At 40.7% G+C, this 12,837-nt stretch overlaps 1 protein-coding gene across 1 annotated transcript in view; it reads left to right on the top strand.

Moving 5' to 3' along the window:
* Nucleotides 1-11,858: 11,858 nt before the first annotated feature.
* The window catches only part of ZC3H6 (zinc finger CCCH-type containing 6), a 62,511-nt gene continuing 61,532 nt past the window's right edge, over nt 11,859-12,837 (top strand). The window contains exon 1 of the mRNA XM_032243678.1: nt 11,859-12,290. Within this exon, the coding sequence (XP_032099569.1) occupies nt 12,259-12,290 (32 nt within the window). The 5' untranslated portion in view covers nt 11,859-12,258. The remainder of the gene's footprint in view (nt 12,291-12,837) is intronic.

Raw genomic sequence — 12,837 nt, 5'->3', positions numbered from 1 at the left:
GAAAAGTATGGGTTAAAGAGATACTTACAGGCACCTAGTTAAAAAGTGTATACTTGGGCCAGGCGTGGTGGCTCATGCCTATAATCCCAGCACTTTGGGAGACTGAGGTGGGTGGATCACAAGGTCAGGAGATTGAGACCATCCTGGTCAACCTGGTGAAACCCCATCTCTACTAACATACAAAAAAGTAGCCAGGCATGGTGGTACAAGCCTGTAGTCCCAGCTACTCAGGAAGCTGAGGCAGGGGAATGCTTGAACCCAGGAGGCAGAGGTTGCAGTGAGCCAAGATGGTGCCACTACACTCCAGCCTGCAACAGAGCAAGACTCTGTCTCAGAAAAAAAAAAAAGGTATATACTTGGTGATTTTGTAACATGTTATCTTAGCTAGGCTGAACCATGTTTTCCAGGATTCTTATCCTGCATATTTCTAGTTAGGGTGGACCATAAGATAGATTTTGCATAAAATTTGGAAGGTGGAAGTAAAACAGCAGCCATACTGCTTTTTATATTCAGGAGGTTAGTGAAGGGGCAGCAGATGCTATTGCAACTCATGCACATTGTTGTTTACTGGTTTACCTTGTTGATACGGGACAGCAATAAGACCTGATATACCTCACCCCAGATCCTCTTTCAGATTTTCTAAATTCCGGGCCAACCATGTGTTTAGTTCCATGATAAAGGGCCCAAGATTCTACTGCACAACACCTATATCATTAAAGTAGAGCAGGCTAAGAGACTCAGGCAGCTTCTGGTTTATGCTCAGGGATTCTAGTTTGTCCTCATTCTCCTCCACTTTACATCCAACTTCCCTTCCTGCATATGTGCCTTGCCGATTTTTAAATTTTTTTAGACAAGGTCTTGCTCTATCAGTGGCACAATTACAGCTCACTGCACTCCCATGGGGTCTCACTGTGTTGCCCAGACTGGTTTCAAACTCCTGAACTCAGCAATCCTCCTATCTCATCCTCCCAGAGTACTGGGATTACAGGCATAGGCCACTGTGCCTGGTCCCACCTTGCAGATGTGAAGCTCCAGTATCAGAAAGAGCTTTACAGACTGTTTTAAACAGTTCCCACAATTGCAGGTCAAATCCCTGTAAACTTAGCTATGTATTATCTGTCATCTCTCTATTTATCTTCTAGTGATTCTGATTATCCTAGTAGACTTTGAGTAATAAGATGGCTTTAATAGAGTAGAGACAGTTGAAAAGAAAATTAGTGAACTGGAAGATAAGTCAGAAGAAATTATCTAAAGTACATCATAGAGAGGCTGCCACCCCAAAAAAGGGAAGCTACCAAAGAGATTATTATAAAAACATAAATAATAGATTTAAATGTCTAACATATAACTAATAATAATCATAAGAAGAGAAGAAAAATAGAATGAGGAAGAGGACATGTTTGAAAAGAAAAGGCTGGCCAGGTGTGGTAGCTTATACCTGTAATCCCAGCACTTTGGGAGGCCAAGGCGGGTGGATGTCTTGAGGTCAGGAGTTCAAGACCAGCCTGACCAACATGGTGAAACGCCATCTCTACTAAAAGTACACAATTAGCCAGGTGTGGGAGCATGCACCTGTAACCCAGCTACTTGGGAGGCTGAGTGAGGAAGGAGAATTGCTTGAACCTAGGAGACAGAGGTGGAGGTTTCAGTGAGCCAAGATTGCACCACTGCACTCCAGCCTGGGTGACAGAGCAAGACTCTGTCTTAAAAAAAGAAAAGAAGCCAGGCATGGTGGCTCATGTTTTTAATCCCAGCACTTTGGGAGGCCAAGGCGGGTGGATCATGAGGTCAGGAGTTCAAGATCAGCCTGGCCCACATGGTGAAACCCAAGCTCTACTTAAAATATAAAAATTAGCTGAATGTGGTGGCATGTGCATGTATTCCCAACTACTTGGGAGGCTGGGGCAGGAGAATCGTTTGAACCCAGGAGGCAGAGGTTTCAGAGAGCGAGTTCACGCCATTGCTCTCCAGCCTGGGCGACAGAGTGAGACTCCATCTCAAAAAAGAAAAGAAAAGAAAAGAAAGAAAGAAAAAGAAAAGAAAAGGCTGAAACTTTTCCAAATTGTTGAAACACCAATTTATAGATCAAGACATTAAACAAATACTAGGCAGGATAATTAAAAGAAATCCACACTAAGACGCACCATACTGAAACTACAGAAAAGCAAAGAAAATATTTAAAATAGCCATAGAAAAGTTTTAAAGGTTTACCTTGAGAATGACAATTAGACTGCCAGTTGTCTTCACAGTAACAAGGGAATCCAGAAGATAATAAAATTGTATCTTCAATAAATTGAAAGAAAATAAAACTTCTGAACTAGAATTCTATATCTTGAAACAATATTACTCAAAAATGGAGGTGAACTATAAGATATTTTTAGGAAAACAAAAACAGAGAGGTCACTATGAGCAAATTATTTAGGAGATTCTAAAGAATAGGTTTATAAATTAGAAAGAATTAATTTGATAACAGAAAATCTGAGGTGAAAGGTTTGAGTTCTCAGAAAAAAATGGAGAAAGAAGAAAGTAGTCATTCTAAGTAAATATTTAGTGAATAAAACAATATTACTAATGTATTTGGTGGTTCATATATATATATATATATGATAGGATTTCTCATTCCGGATAACATAGTAAAAGCACAATATATCCCCTGAATATAGGTATACCTAGATAGAATTCATGAAATTGTTTGAAGATTTTAGAAAGTAATTATTTTATTATTTTATTATTATTATTTTTTGATATGGAGTCTCACCCTGTCACCCAGGCTGGAGTGCAATGGTGCGATCTCAGCTCACTGCAACCTCTGCCTCCTGGGTTCAAATGATTCTCCTGCCTCAGCCTCCCAAGTAGCTGCGATTACAGGCACCTGGCACCATGCCTATTTTTTGTATTTTTAGTAGAAACAGGATTTCACCATGTTGGCCAGGCTGGTCTTGAACTCCTGACCTCAAGAGATCCACCCGTCTTAGCCTCCCGAAGTGTTGGGATTACAGGCATGAGCCATCGTGCCCGGCCTTCAAGAAAGTAACTGAAGCAGGCAGATTGGTGATGAAGATGAGAATTCAAAGTGTCACTGAAATAGTATTACATTTTTAATTTTCTTTTTTCCGTGGTCCTCCTACCACTTAGCCCAGACATAAGTATAACTGCAAATGTGTGCAGAAGTTGGGGTAACTGAAGCTCAAGCTTTCTCGCTGGACTACCAAAAAACAGAAGCTTCAGAGATGTGGAAAATTTCTAGGAGACCATAATGAAGAAAGGGCTTAGAAAAGTGATATCATAGGCGGGCGCTGTGGTTCTTGCCTGTAATCCCAGCATTTTGGGAGGCCCAAACAGGTGGATTACAAGGTCAAGACACTGAGACCATCCTGGCCAATATGGTGAAACCCTGTCTACTAAAAATACAAAAATTAGTTGGGTGTGATGGCTCACACCTGTAGTCCCAGCTACTTGGGCCGGCTGAGGCAGGAGAATCACTTGAACCCAGGAGGTGGAGGTTGCAGTGAGCTGAGACCATGCCACTGCACTCCAGCCTAGCAACAGAGCAAGACTCTGTCTCAAAAAAAAAAAAAAAAAAAAGGAAGAAAAAGAAAAAATGAAAAATGACAGCATACATTTCTGAACCCCTGGGCTTACCATTGAGTTGTACATGCATGGATCTGATCCTAATTGGTATGCTAAAGACTTTTGGAAGCTGAATATACATGATTCATCCATGTCCTGCCTGGTCCCTGGATAGTACACATCTAAGATTCTAAATAGCATTGCAAAGGCATTCAGTTGAACAGGCACTGGAATCACAGTAGGTTAGAAATCGAGGCCTGAATGTAATCAGGTCTATTACCTGTAAAAACAAAAACATAAACATTCTGCATAAGATTTAAATAAGATCCAGAGGCTTTATAGTATATTATTATTCAGAATCTCCAGAATACAATTCAAACTTATTTGGCATACAAAGAACCAAAAACTCAAATTGCCTGGGAAAAGACAATCAACAGATGCCAAAGCTGTGATGACTTATATTTGGAATTATCTGACAGACTTTGAAACAGCTTTTATAAAAATGTTACACTAAACGCCCTTGAAACAAATGGAAAAAGTAGAGCATCTCAGTCAAAAAAAAAAAAAAAAAAAAAAAGACATAAAGAAGAACCAAATAGAATTTTTAGAACTGAAAAATATAAAAACTAAAAAACTCAATGAATATTCAAAGACACAATAAATAAATTAAATATGGAATATCCCAAAAATATTAAAGCAGAAAAGAAAAAATAGGAGAGCAAACAAGAGAATGAATAAAAAAATGTTAAAGACAAAGTTAAAATCAAACATATTAATGGGTACATTGAATGTAAGTGGGATAAATTTACCAAATAAAACCAAGAGATTTTTCGGAATGGATAAATATGGTCCAGCTATATGCTCTCCACAAGAAACTCATTTTATTTTATTTATTTTTTGAGACAGAGTTTCGCTCTTGTAGCTCAGGCTGGAGTGCAGTGGCATGATCTCAGCTCGCTGCAACCTCCACCTCTCAAGTTCAAGGAATTCTCCTTTTTCAGCCTCCTGAGTAGCTGGGACTACAGGCACACTCCACCATGCCTGGCTAATTTTTGTATTTTTAGTAGAGACAGGGTTTCACCATGTTAGCCAGGCTGGTCTTGAATGCCTGAGCTCAAGTGATCCTCCCACCTCTCCCTCCCAAAGTGCTGAGATTACAGGCGTGAGCCACCTGGCAAGAAACTCACTTTAAACATGACATAAGTAGGTTAAAAGTAAAGACTGGTAAAATACATACTAAGTAACACTAAACCAAAGAAAGTTGAATTGACTGTATTAATATCAAACAAAGTGGACCTTAGAGTAAAAACTAGCAGAGAAAAATACAGATGTTACATAATTACAAAAAGGTAAATTCACCTCAAAGTCATAATAATCCTAATACATATGCACAAATATACAAAGCACATGGAAAATTCACCCAAGATAACCCATATACTGGATTATAATATAAACTTTAACAAATGTAACAGTATTGAAATAATACAAAGTATATTCTCCAATCATAATGGAATTGAACAAGAAATCAAAATAGATAATGAAAAAAAACCCACCTCCAAATACTTGGAAATTAAACAACATACCTCTTAAAAATCCAAAGGTTAAAGAAGAATTCATGAAGTAAATTAGAAAATATTTTGAACTGAGGCCGGGTGCGGTGGCTCATGCCTATAATCCCAGCACTTTGGGAGGCTGAGTGGGGAGATCACATGAGGTCAGGAGTTTGAGACCAGCCTAGCCAACATGATGAAACCCTGTCTTTATCAAAAATACAAAAAAATTAGCCAGGTGTGGTGGCGTGCACCTATAATCCCAGCTACAGCTAGTGCTCGACTTAACGACCATGATTGGTTCTGACAGACCGGTCATAACACGATTTGGTCGTAAGTTGAGTAGGCTATATGTACAGTACTGTGAAATGATGTTATAAAAATCTTTAAGTCATATTTTATCATAGTTTTCTTTCATTATTGTTATATATCATAATTTTCTTTGTTCATTTTATGCCATTTGTATCATCTGTACACCATGTTGTTTCTTATTTTTACATTCGTCAAGTTTAAGTAAAACACTACATTACCAGTACAACTGGTTTAATATTTGCAAAACATACAAAATTACAAAATACAGGCGCATACTAAAATACAAAATACAGGTGTAAAAAATACCATAGGAAACATTTTCCCAATTGCAAAACATATCAAAATATATAAACATGTACGAAACATTTTATTGGCCGCTGGTGCGTGGCTGCAGATCGTTGATGTCGTCATCTGAGGCAGCAGTTGGGGTTACCGGAGTTGGTTTTTTCATAAACATGGCGAGCCTTGTCTGAATTGCATGTTCCTTTTTTTCTTCATAAATTTCACGATATGGACGAAACACATCGTGCGCCATCCGTTCAATCCTTGCAAATCATTCGATGTTTGGTTCCGTTGCTTCGAAATGTATAAGAAGTTTATTGGGAGTGATTTGATGAAAAATATCCAAGACACAAAACACAAATTGCTGTACCAAGTCTGGGATAACAGTTGAAATGGTGCATGCGGAGATGGTAGTGCTGCCGGAAGCTGGTCCGCACTGTCGTAAGCCCAGCTGGGCAACGTTTGCGCTGCCAGATGCGGAGCAGTCGTGGCTGGCGATTGTGGTCATAAAGTGGAATGGTCGTAAGTTGCATAGGTCGTAAGTCGATCAATACCTGTACTCAAGAGGCTGAGGCAAGAGAATCGCTTGAACCCAGAAGGTGGAGGTTGCAGTGAGCTGAGATTGCGCCACTGCACTCCAGCCTGGTGAAGAGTGAGACTCCATCTCAAAAAAGAAAAAAAAGCAGAAAATAAAATATTTTGAACTGAATGAATGTGAAAATGCAACACAGCAAAATTTGTGAGACACTGCTAAAGCAGTGTTTATAGGAATTTTAGAGCTCTAAATACTTAAAATGAAGATCTCAAATAAATAAACTTCTACCTTCAGAAAGTAGAAAAAACAAGCAGAAAGAATGATATATTAAAGATAAAAGCAGAAATCAATGAAAGATAAGAGCAGAAAAACATTAAGTTAAACCAAAGTCTAATTATTTGAAAAGATAATTAAATTGATAAATCTCTAGCAAAACTGAAAAGAAAAGGAGAGAAGATATAAATTACCAGTCATACATGAAAGTGGATATTTCAGTACAGACTCCACCAACAATAAAAAAAAATGTCAATATTATGAAACACTCTGCATACATAAATTCAACAACTTAGATTAAAAGGCCAAACCCTCACAAACCACAAACGATGTAAACTCACCTAAGGTAAAGTACACAATCTAACAGAACAATTAACTATTGAAGAAATTAAATTCATAGCTTAAAACCTTCTAAAATAAGAAATATCAAGGCCCAGATGGTTTTTCTGGAGAATTCTACCAAACATTTAAGGAAGAAATACAAGTTTTATATGCTCTCATGCAGAAAATAGAAAGGTATGCATTAACCCAATTCCAAAAACGGTCAAAGACAAAGAAAGAAAACTGCACACCAATATCCCTCCTGAACAAAGATTTTTAAATTCTTAACTAAATGTTAAAAATCGAATCCAACAATATAAAAAGAAGAATATATAAGAACTAAGTGAAGTTCGTATCAGAAATACGTATAAGGTGGTTTGTTATTTGAAAATCAATCAGTGCAATCCGACATGTTACGACTAAAAAGAAGAAAACTATATGATCTCATCAACTGATGCAGAAAATTGTTTGACAATAATGAACATAAATTCAGCAAATTAGGGATAGATTTCCTTAGCAGAAAGATTTCCTTAATAGATAAACCTTAACAAATGTCATAGAATTGAAATGATATAAAGTATGAGTTCTAACTATAGTGGAATTAAACAAAAAATCAATAATAAATAAATAAAAAATCTCCAAAACAAACAAAAAAATAGATTTCCTCCATCTGATAAGGAATGTCAAAGTCACACCCTTTATGTACTATGCCATTAGTACAGTTAATTGCATACTTCATATGACTGAATGTTTTCCCTCTGAGATTTGAAAAAGTTGAAAATGTAATTTTTAACATAAAAAATAAATGAAGGAAGTCATTTTTCTGAATGAAAAAAGCCTTATACAAAACAGCATTTATTCTATTTATAAACCATACCATGTTTTAAATCAGGCAAAACTAAATTGTAGTGAAAAAAGTTAGAGAAATGATTGCCTCTGGATGCAGATGAGGTTTGAATGGGCAGGGTCAGAGGGAAATTTCTAGGGTATGGTCATGTTATATGCTTTCATAAGGATTTGGGTGACACAGGTGTATGTATTTTCTGCATTTTTCAGAACTCATCAAATTGTTTTCTCAAGACTCTGCATCTCACTGTACATAAAATTTACCTTAAAATGATACTGCTAAAAATATTACATTCTAATTAATGATTTGCATGCTGAAGTGTTTAGAAGTTGCTATGCACTGAATGTTTGTGTTCACCCCAAATTTATGTTGAAAATTTAAAATTTTGAAATTCAATATGTTGAAATCTAATCCCTAATCTCCAATGTGATGATATTTGAAGACGAGGCTTCTGGGTGGTGATTAGGTCATGAGGGTGGAGCCCTCTTGAATGAGATTAGTGACCTTATAAAAGAGAACCTAGAGAGCTCCCTTGCCCATTCCACCATGTGAATACACAGTGAGGAGACAGCCATCTATGCATCAAGAAGCAAGCCATATCTTCTGGCACCTTGATATTGGACTTTCTAGTCTCAAGAACTGTAGCAAAATAAATTTCTGTTGTTTATAAACCACTGGTCTATGGTAATTTGTTATGGTGGCCCAAACAGACTAAAACCTCTGAAGTCTACAACTTACTTTGAAAATGTGTGTGAAAAACTTTCCAGTGAGTGTGAATAACACAAATATTCATTTGTAACCTCAGTGTGTACTGTACAGGGAATTATTCCCACCAAATTAGTTCTAACTCTAAGCTCCTATTCTGGTAGGTAGGCAGAAAATAGTTGCAACTGGGCACCCTCCCCCTGCCTAGGGCTACATACACATTTAGGAATTGTATAAGCTACCAGGAAAGGTGTGGAAAGGCCCCCTAATCCTCCAGCTAGGATGATCACTAGGAGACTGTTTTTGCCCTAAGCCTGATCAGTCTCTGAATGTGTCTAATGGTCTGCAGCTCCTGTGTCACTTTGTTGCACTATAATTTGTGCCAATATTGGGAGCCTTGGAATACCAGGGCTTATTCTTATCATCTGGGACACAACATGGAAAATAAAATGAATTTTTCTTAAAGCTAAATGTAAAGGAATTCGATGTAAAGTAATTGGCATCTCAGCACTTTGAGAGGCCGAGGCATATGGGTCAATCGAGGTCAGGAGTTAAGAGACCAGCCTGGCCAACATGGTGGAAACTCCCGTCTCTTAAAAATACAAAAATTAGCGGGCATGATGGTGCGTGCCTGTAATCCTAGTTACTACTCGGGAGGCTAAGACACAAGAATTGCTTGAACCCAGAAAGTGGAGGTTGCAGTGAGCTGAGATCATGCCACTGCACTCCAGCTGATGATGAAGTGAAATTGTCTCAAAAAAAAAAAGAATATCCTTTCTACTTTCTTGATGTTAAAATGTCTTTTATGAAATAACCGTAAGATATTTAAGATGTCCTTATTTAGCAAAATAAGTGTTGGTACCTTTATGTGCGTTACAATTTTGGGGTGCATGGGGGTGGGGATGGTTGTCAAAGATAAATAAAACTGGACATTAAAGTGGTGAAAACCAATTTTATTCAGTAATTACTAACATAGGGAAAGAGCATTGCTCCATTAAAATGCAGAAGTAATTGGGCAGCTTAAAGAGAGAATAAGGGAGGGGGAAGAGCAAGAATACATACAAAAAGTTACAAAGTCAGTCAGTATAAAAGTGATTAGACCAGTTGTGTCAGCTAGCTGGCAATTGTCATCGAAGTCAGGATTCTACCCTCCCATCAAGAATGGGAGATAGCAACCTTCCAGATGATTAAATTTCAAAGTAATGGCTTTCAGGTCCTTAAGACACTCCTGAGTTGTAGGAGAGAAATTATACATGTAAAGAGGATAGAGGAAGGACCCACAATTGTAAGCTCTTTTTTTCTAAATGCTCCGAGAAAGAGGGTCAAGGGCCTATGGCCAGGTGGGCAGTGTTGAGCCTTCTCTGGAGACATTTAACTGAGGGGTCTGGAGAGGGTACTGTGGTCATCCTAGGAACAAGACCTTATGCTGCTACAAGCCTTGGTACAGTTTGGTGGTCTCTTTTTGCTGAGGTTTGGACAAGGTCATTATGTGACAAGAGTTCTGCAGTTCTCATGGTCCATATATCATTGTTAGGTAAAATCTGTTAGGTTGAAAATTAATTATCTACTGTAATCTCTTTGATACATACATTGGTCCTTAACTGAGGCAATTAAAGACAAGGGGTCACAGATCTCTAGCTTCTAAAAGCCCATAGCCTCAGAGGGGCACTGCCCCTCAATGCTCACCCACACACACCTCCCCTTTCTGTTACTTAAAGAAAAAAGACCAAGGCCTGACGACAAATTTTAGCATCAAACTTCTTGAGTGGTGCATGCCAAAGGTTAGAAAAGGAGGTTTTTCATCCAGAGAGAACTACATTGTCCCACACCATTACAAACCAAACACCTTAACAAAGGTTTGAAATAAATTCTGAAACCTCCAGGTATAGGGGACACAGAAAACAGAAGTGCAAGAAAGAACAGCAACTGTTTATCTGAAAGGCCTCTGGATAACTTCAAAGAAACTGGCTACCCAAATTAGCTACAGTAAGTCCTAAATTAAGTAAAATAGAATAAAACCGTCTTGAGATTTTAATGTAACTCCAAATGTTAACATAGTTTCTTCAGATCTACTTTTTGAAAGCTTCCTAGAAATGTATTAAGGTAAAATGTGACGTGTCACTGGCTGCATTCAACTTAAAAAAAAAAAAAAAAAAAAACCCTCTATTTTTTTTTTTTTTTTTTGAAAGGCCACCGGCCCAGCCTTTCTTTTCAAGCTATATATTAGTATCAAAAACTTTACGTTTCTAATTTAATCCACTCATTGCAATTGCTTCTGGATGCATTCCATTTATGCTAGTAAAATGTATTATTAAGGAAAGACAAATGAAGTCAGTTATTTGGATTAATCATTAAGTCTATCATTTTAGTAAAAAGCAAGGAACCTTCCTTCAGGGCTAACATATTAAATAGGCCAAACCACTGACTTGTCATTTAAAAATTTCTTAAGACCACGTTCGTAAGTAAAAAAGTCATGCACGGCCAGGCACGGTGTTTCACGCAATACCAGCACTTTGGAAGGGAGAGGCATGCGGATCACCTGTCGTCAGGAGCTCGAGACCAGCCTGGCCAACATGGTGAAACCCCCGTCTCTACTAAAAACACAAAAATTAGCCAGGCATGGAGGGGCTTCCTGTAGTCCTAGCTACTCGGGAAGCTGAGGCAAGAAAATTGCTTGAATTCTGGAGGCAGAGGTTGCAGTGAGCCGAGATCGCGCCACTGTACTCCAGACTGGACGACAGAGCGAGACTCCCATCTCAAAAAAATAATAATGATGTCATGCCTAATGGTTATTTATAAAATACTCGCATACATTTTACGTTAATATTCTTACGAAATAATGTAAAGTTTATATAATTATTTTGACAGCTATTCCTATTTTAAGTAATAATTGGGTAAATTTAGCGGCAAATATAAGAAAAAATTGCCTGGCAAGCTATTTTCCTTCACTATTCTGAGCACTAAGCGTTACAAAAACAGATACTCGCTACAACAGTGAAGGAGAAACTGCATTCCCCATTACTGCAAGAACAAAGGTTTTCAAAAAAAATTTTTTAAGCACTCGACGGCCGCCTGTTCTTTATCATCCCACCCCTGCCCGCCTCGGGTAACGGTTTTGGGGCCCGTTTGCTTGATGCGTCTGGAACTCCTCAGGCGGCGGGCGTCTCCAAGAAAAAAAATTGCCCAGAGCAGAAGCGCTGGTGGCCCTCGCTGGTCCCGCGGGCCGCCTCCCGCTCCTGCAGCCACTGAAGAAACCACTCAGCCGCGTCTCTCGCCACCCGTCCCCGCCACTAGGCTGCCGCCTCCGCCGCTGCACAGGGAACGGTGGAGACCCGCCCCTGCATGTGATTGACGGGCAGTCTCATCCAATGGTCAACGCGCTCGGCCCCAGCGGGCTGGGCAAGGGCCGCGGCTCGCGGAGGAATCTCTCTTGCCCTTTAGTCCCGGGCAAGGTGTTGCGGCCGGCGCCATTTTCTCGAGCTGCCTGTTTCGGGTGCCGCCATGTTGGTGAGGAGAAATCACCGTTACGGCCACTGTCCAAATCCCCGCGTCGGTGCACGCCGCCCGCCCGCTCCCACGCCACAGCCACCGGCGGCGAATAGAGACTAGAGCGGCAGCGCCGGCAGCGCGGGGCCGTTGCCCAGTGTTTGCAGTTAGAGCCCCACCTCTCTGGCGTGGTTGTTAATAGACTGGAAAGTCTGTGTCTGTGTCGCTCACTAGTAACCGTGAGTTTTTACCACTTCGTCACCTGTCGGCGGCGGCCGGGAGCAGGTTCCCGCAGGCGGCGCAGGGGTCTTCCCCGCGCCCCGCCGCCGCCGGCCTCGCAGACCTGCCCTCCAGCCCCGCCCCGTTCTTGACCAAACATGACAGACTCTGAACATGCAGGGCACGACAGGTCGGGAACCCTTCTTGTCTGTCTTTCTGTCGGATGAGAGGAGGGGTCTGGGGCGGCGGGAGCGGGCCGGGGCCGGGCGCCTCCTGCATGACCTAGACGTCTCTGTGTGGCTCCATCAGTTCCATGACGCGCACCCTTATGTAAACCGCTGGATCGCGGCCGCGGGAGAGGTCTGCCCGGCCGCGCCCGCCTCCCCGAGTCGGGGTCGCTGCTCGCCGGCGCCGGCCCCGCCCCCGGCCGGGCACGTGCGAGCCCCCCGCCCCCGGGCGGGCTCCGTGTGCGCCGGGCGGCTCTCAGTGTCCCGGCTCGGTGCTGCGGTCCTGCCTCTTCCCGTCCAGGGGTCGGTGCTCCCGGCCAGATAGGACCAGCCAGGAATTTTCAGGAACGGGTGTTTGATATTTGACTACTACCCGAGAACCGAGAACACGTCTGAAAAATAAACATGTTTGGTTTTCAGGAAATTTTTAAGCAGCCCCCAATTTCAGGAAATTTTTAAGCAGCCAGCTGTTGTATACAGTCTTATCCCTTGGAATTTGAGATGGCAAGT

This window comes from Sapajus apella, unplaced genomic scaffold (genome assembly GCF_009761245.1).
Source record: "Sapajus apella isolate SASKATOON/1434 unplaced genomic scaffold, GSC_monkey_1.0 scaffold52, whole genome shotgun sequence".
In the NCBI taxonomy this organism is placed as follows: Eukaryota; Metazoa; Chordata; class Mammalia; order Primates; family Cebidae; genus Sapajus; species Sapajus apella.
This window is presented reverse-complemented; position numbering and strand designations above follow the sequence as displayed.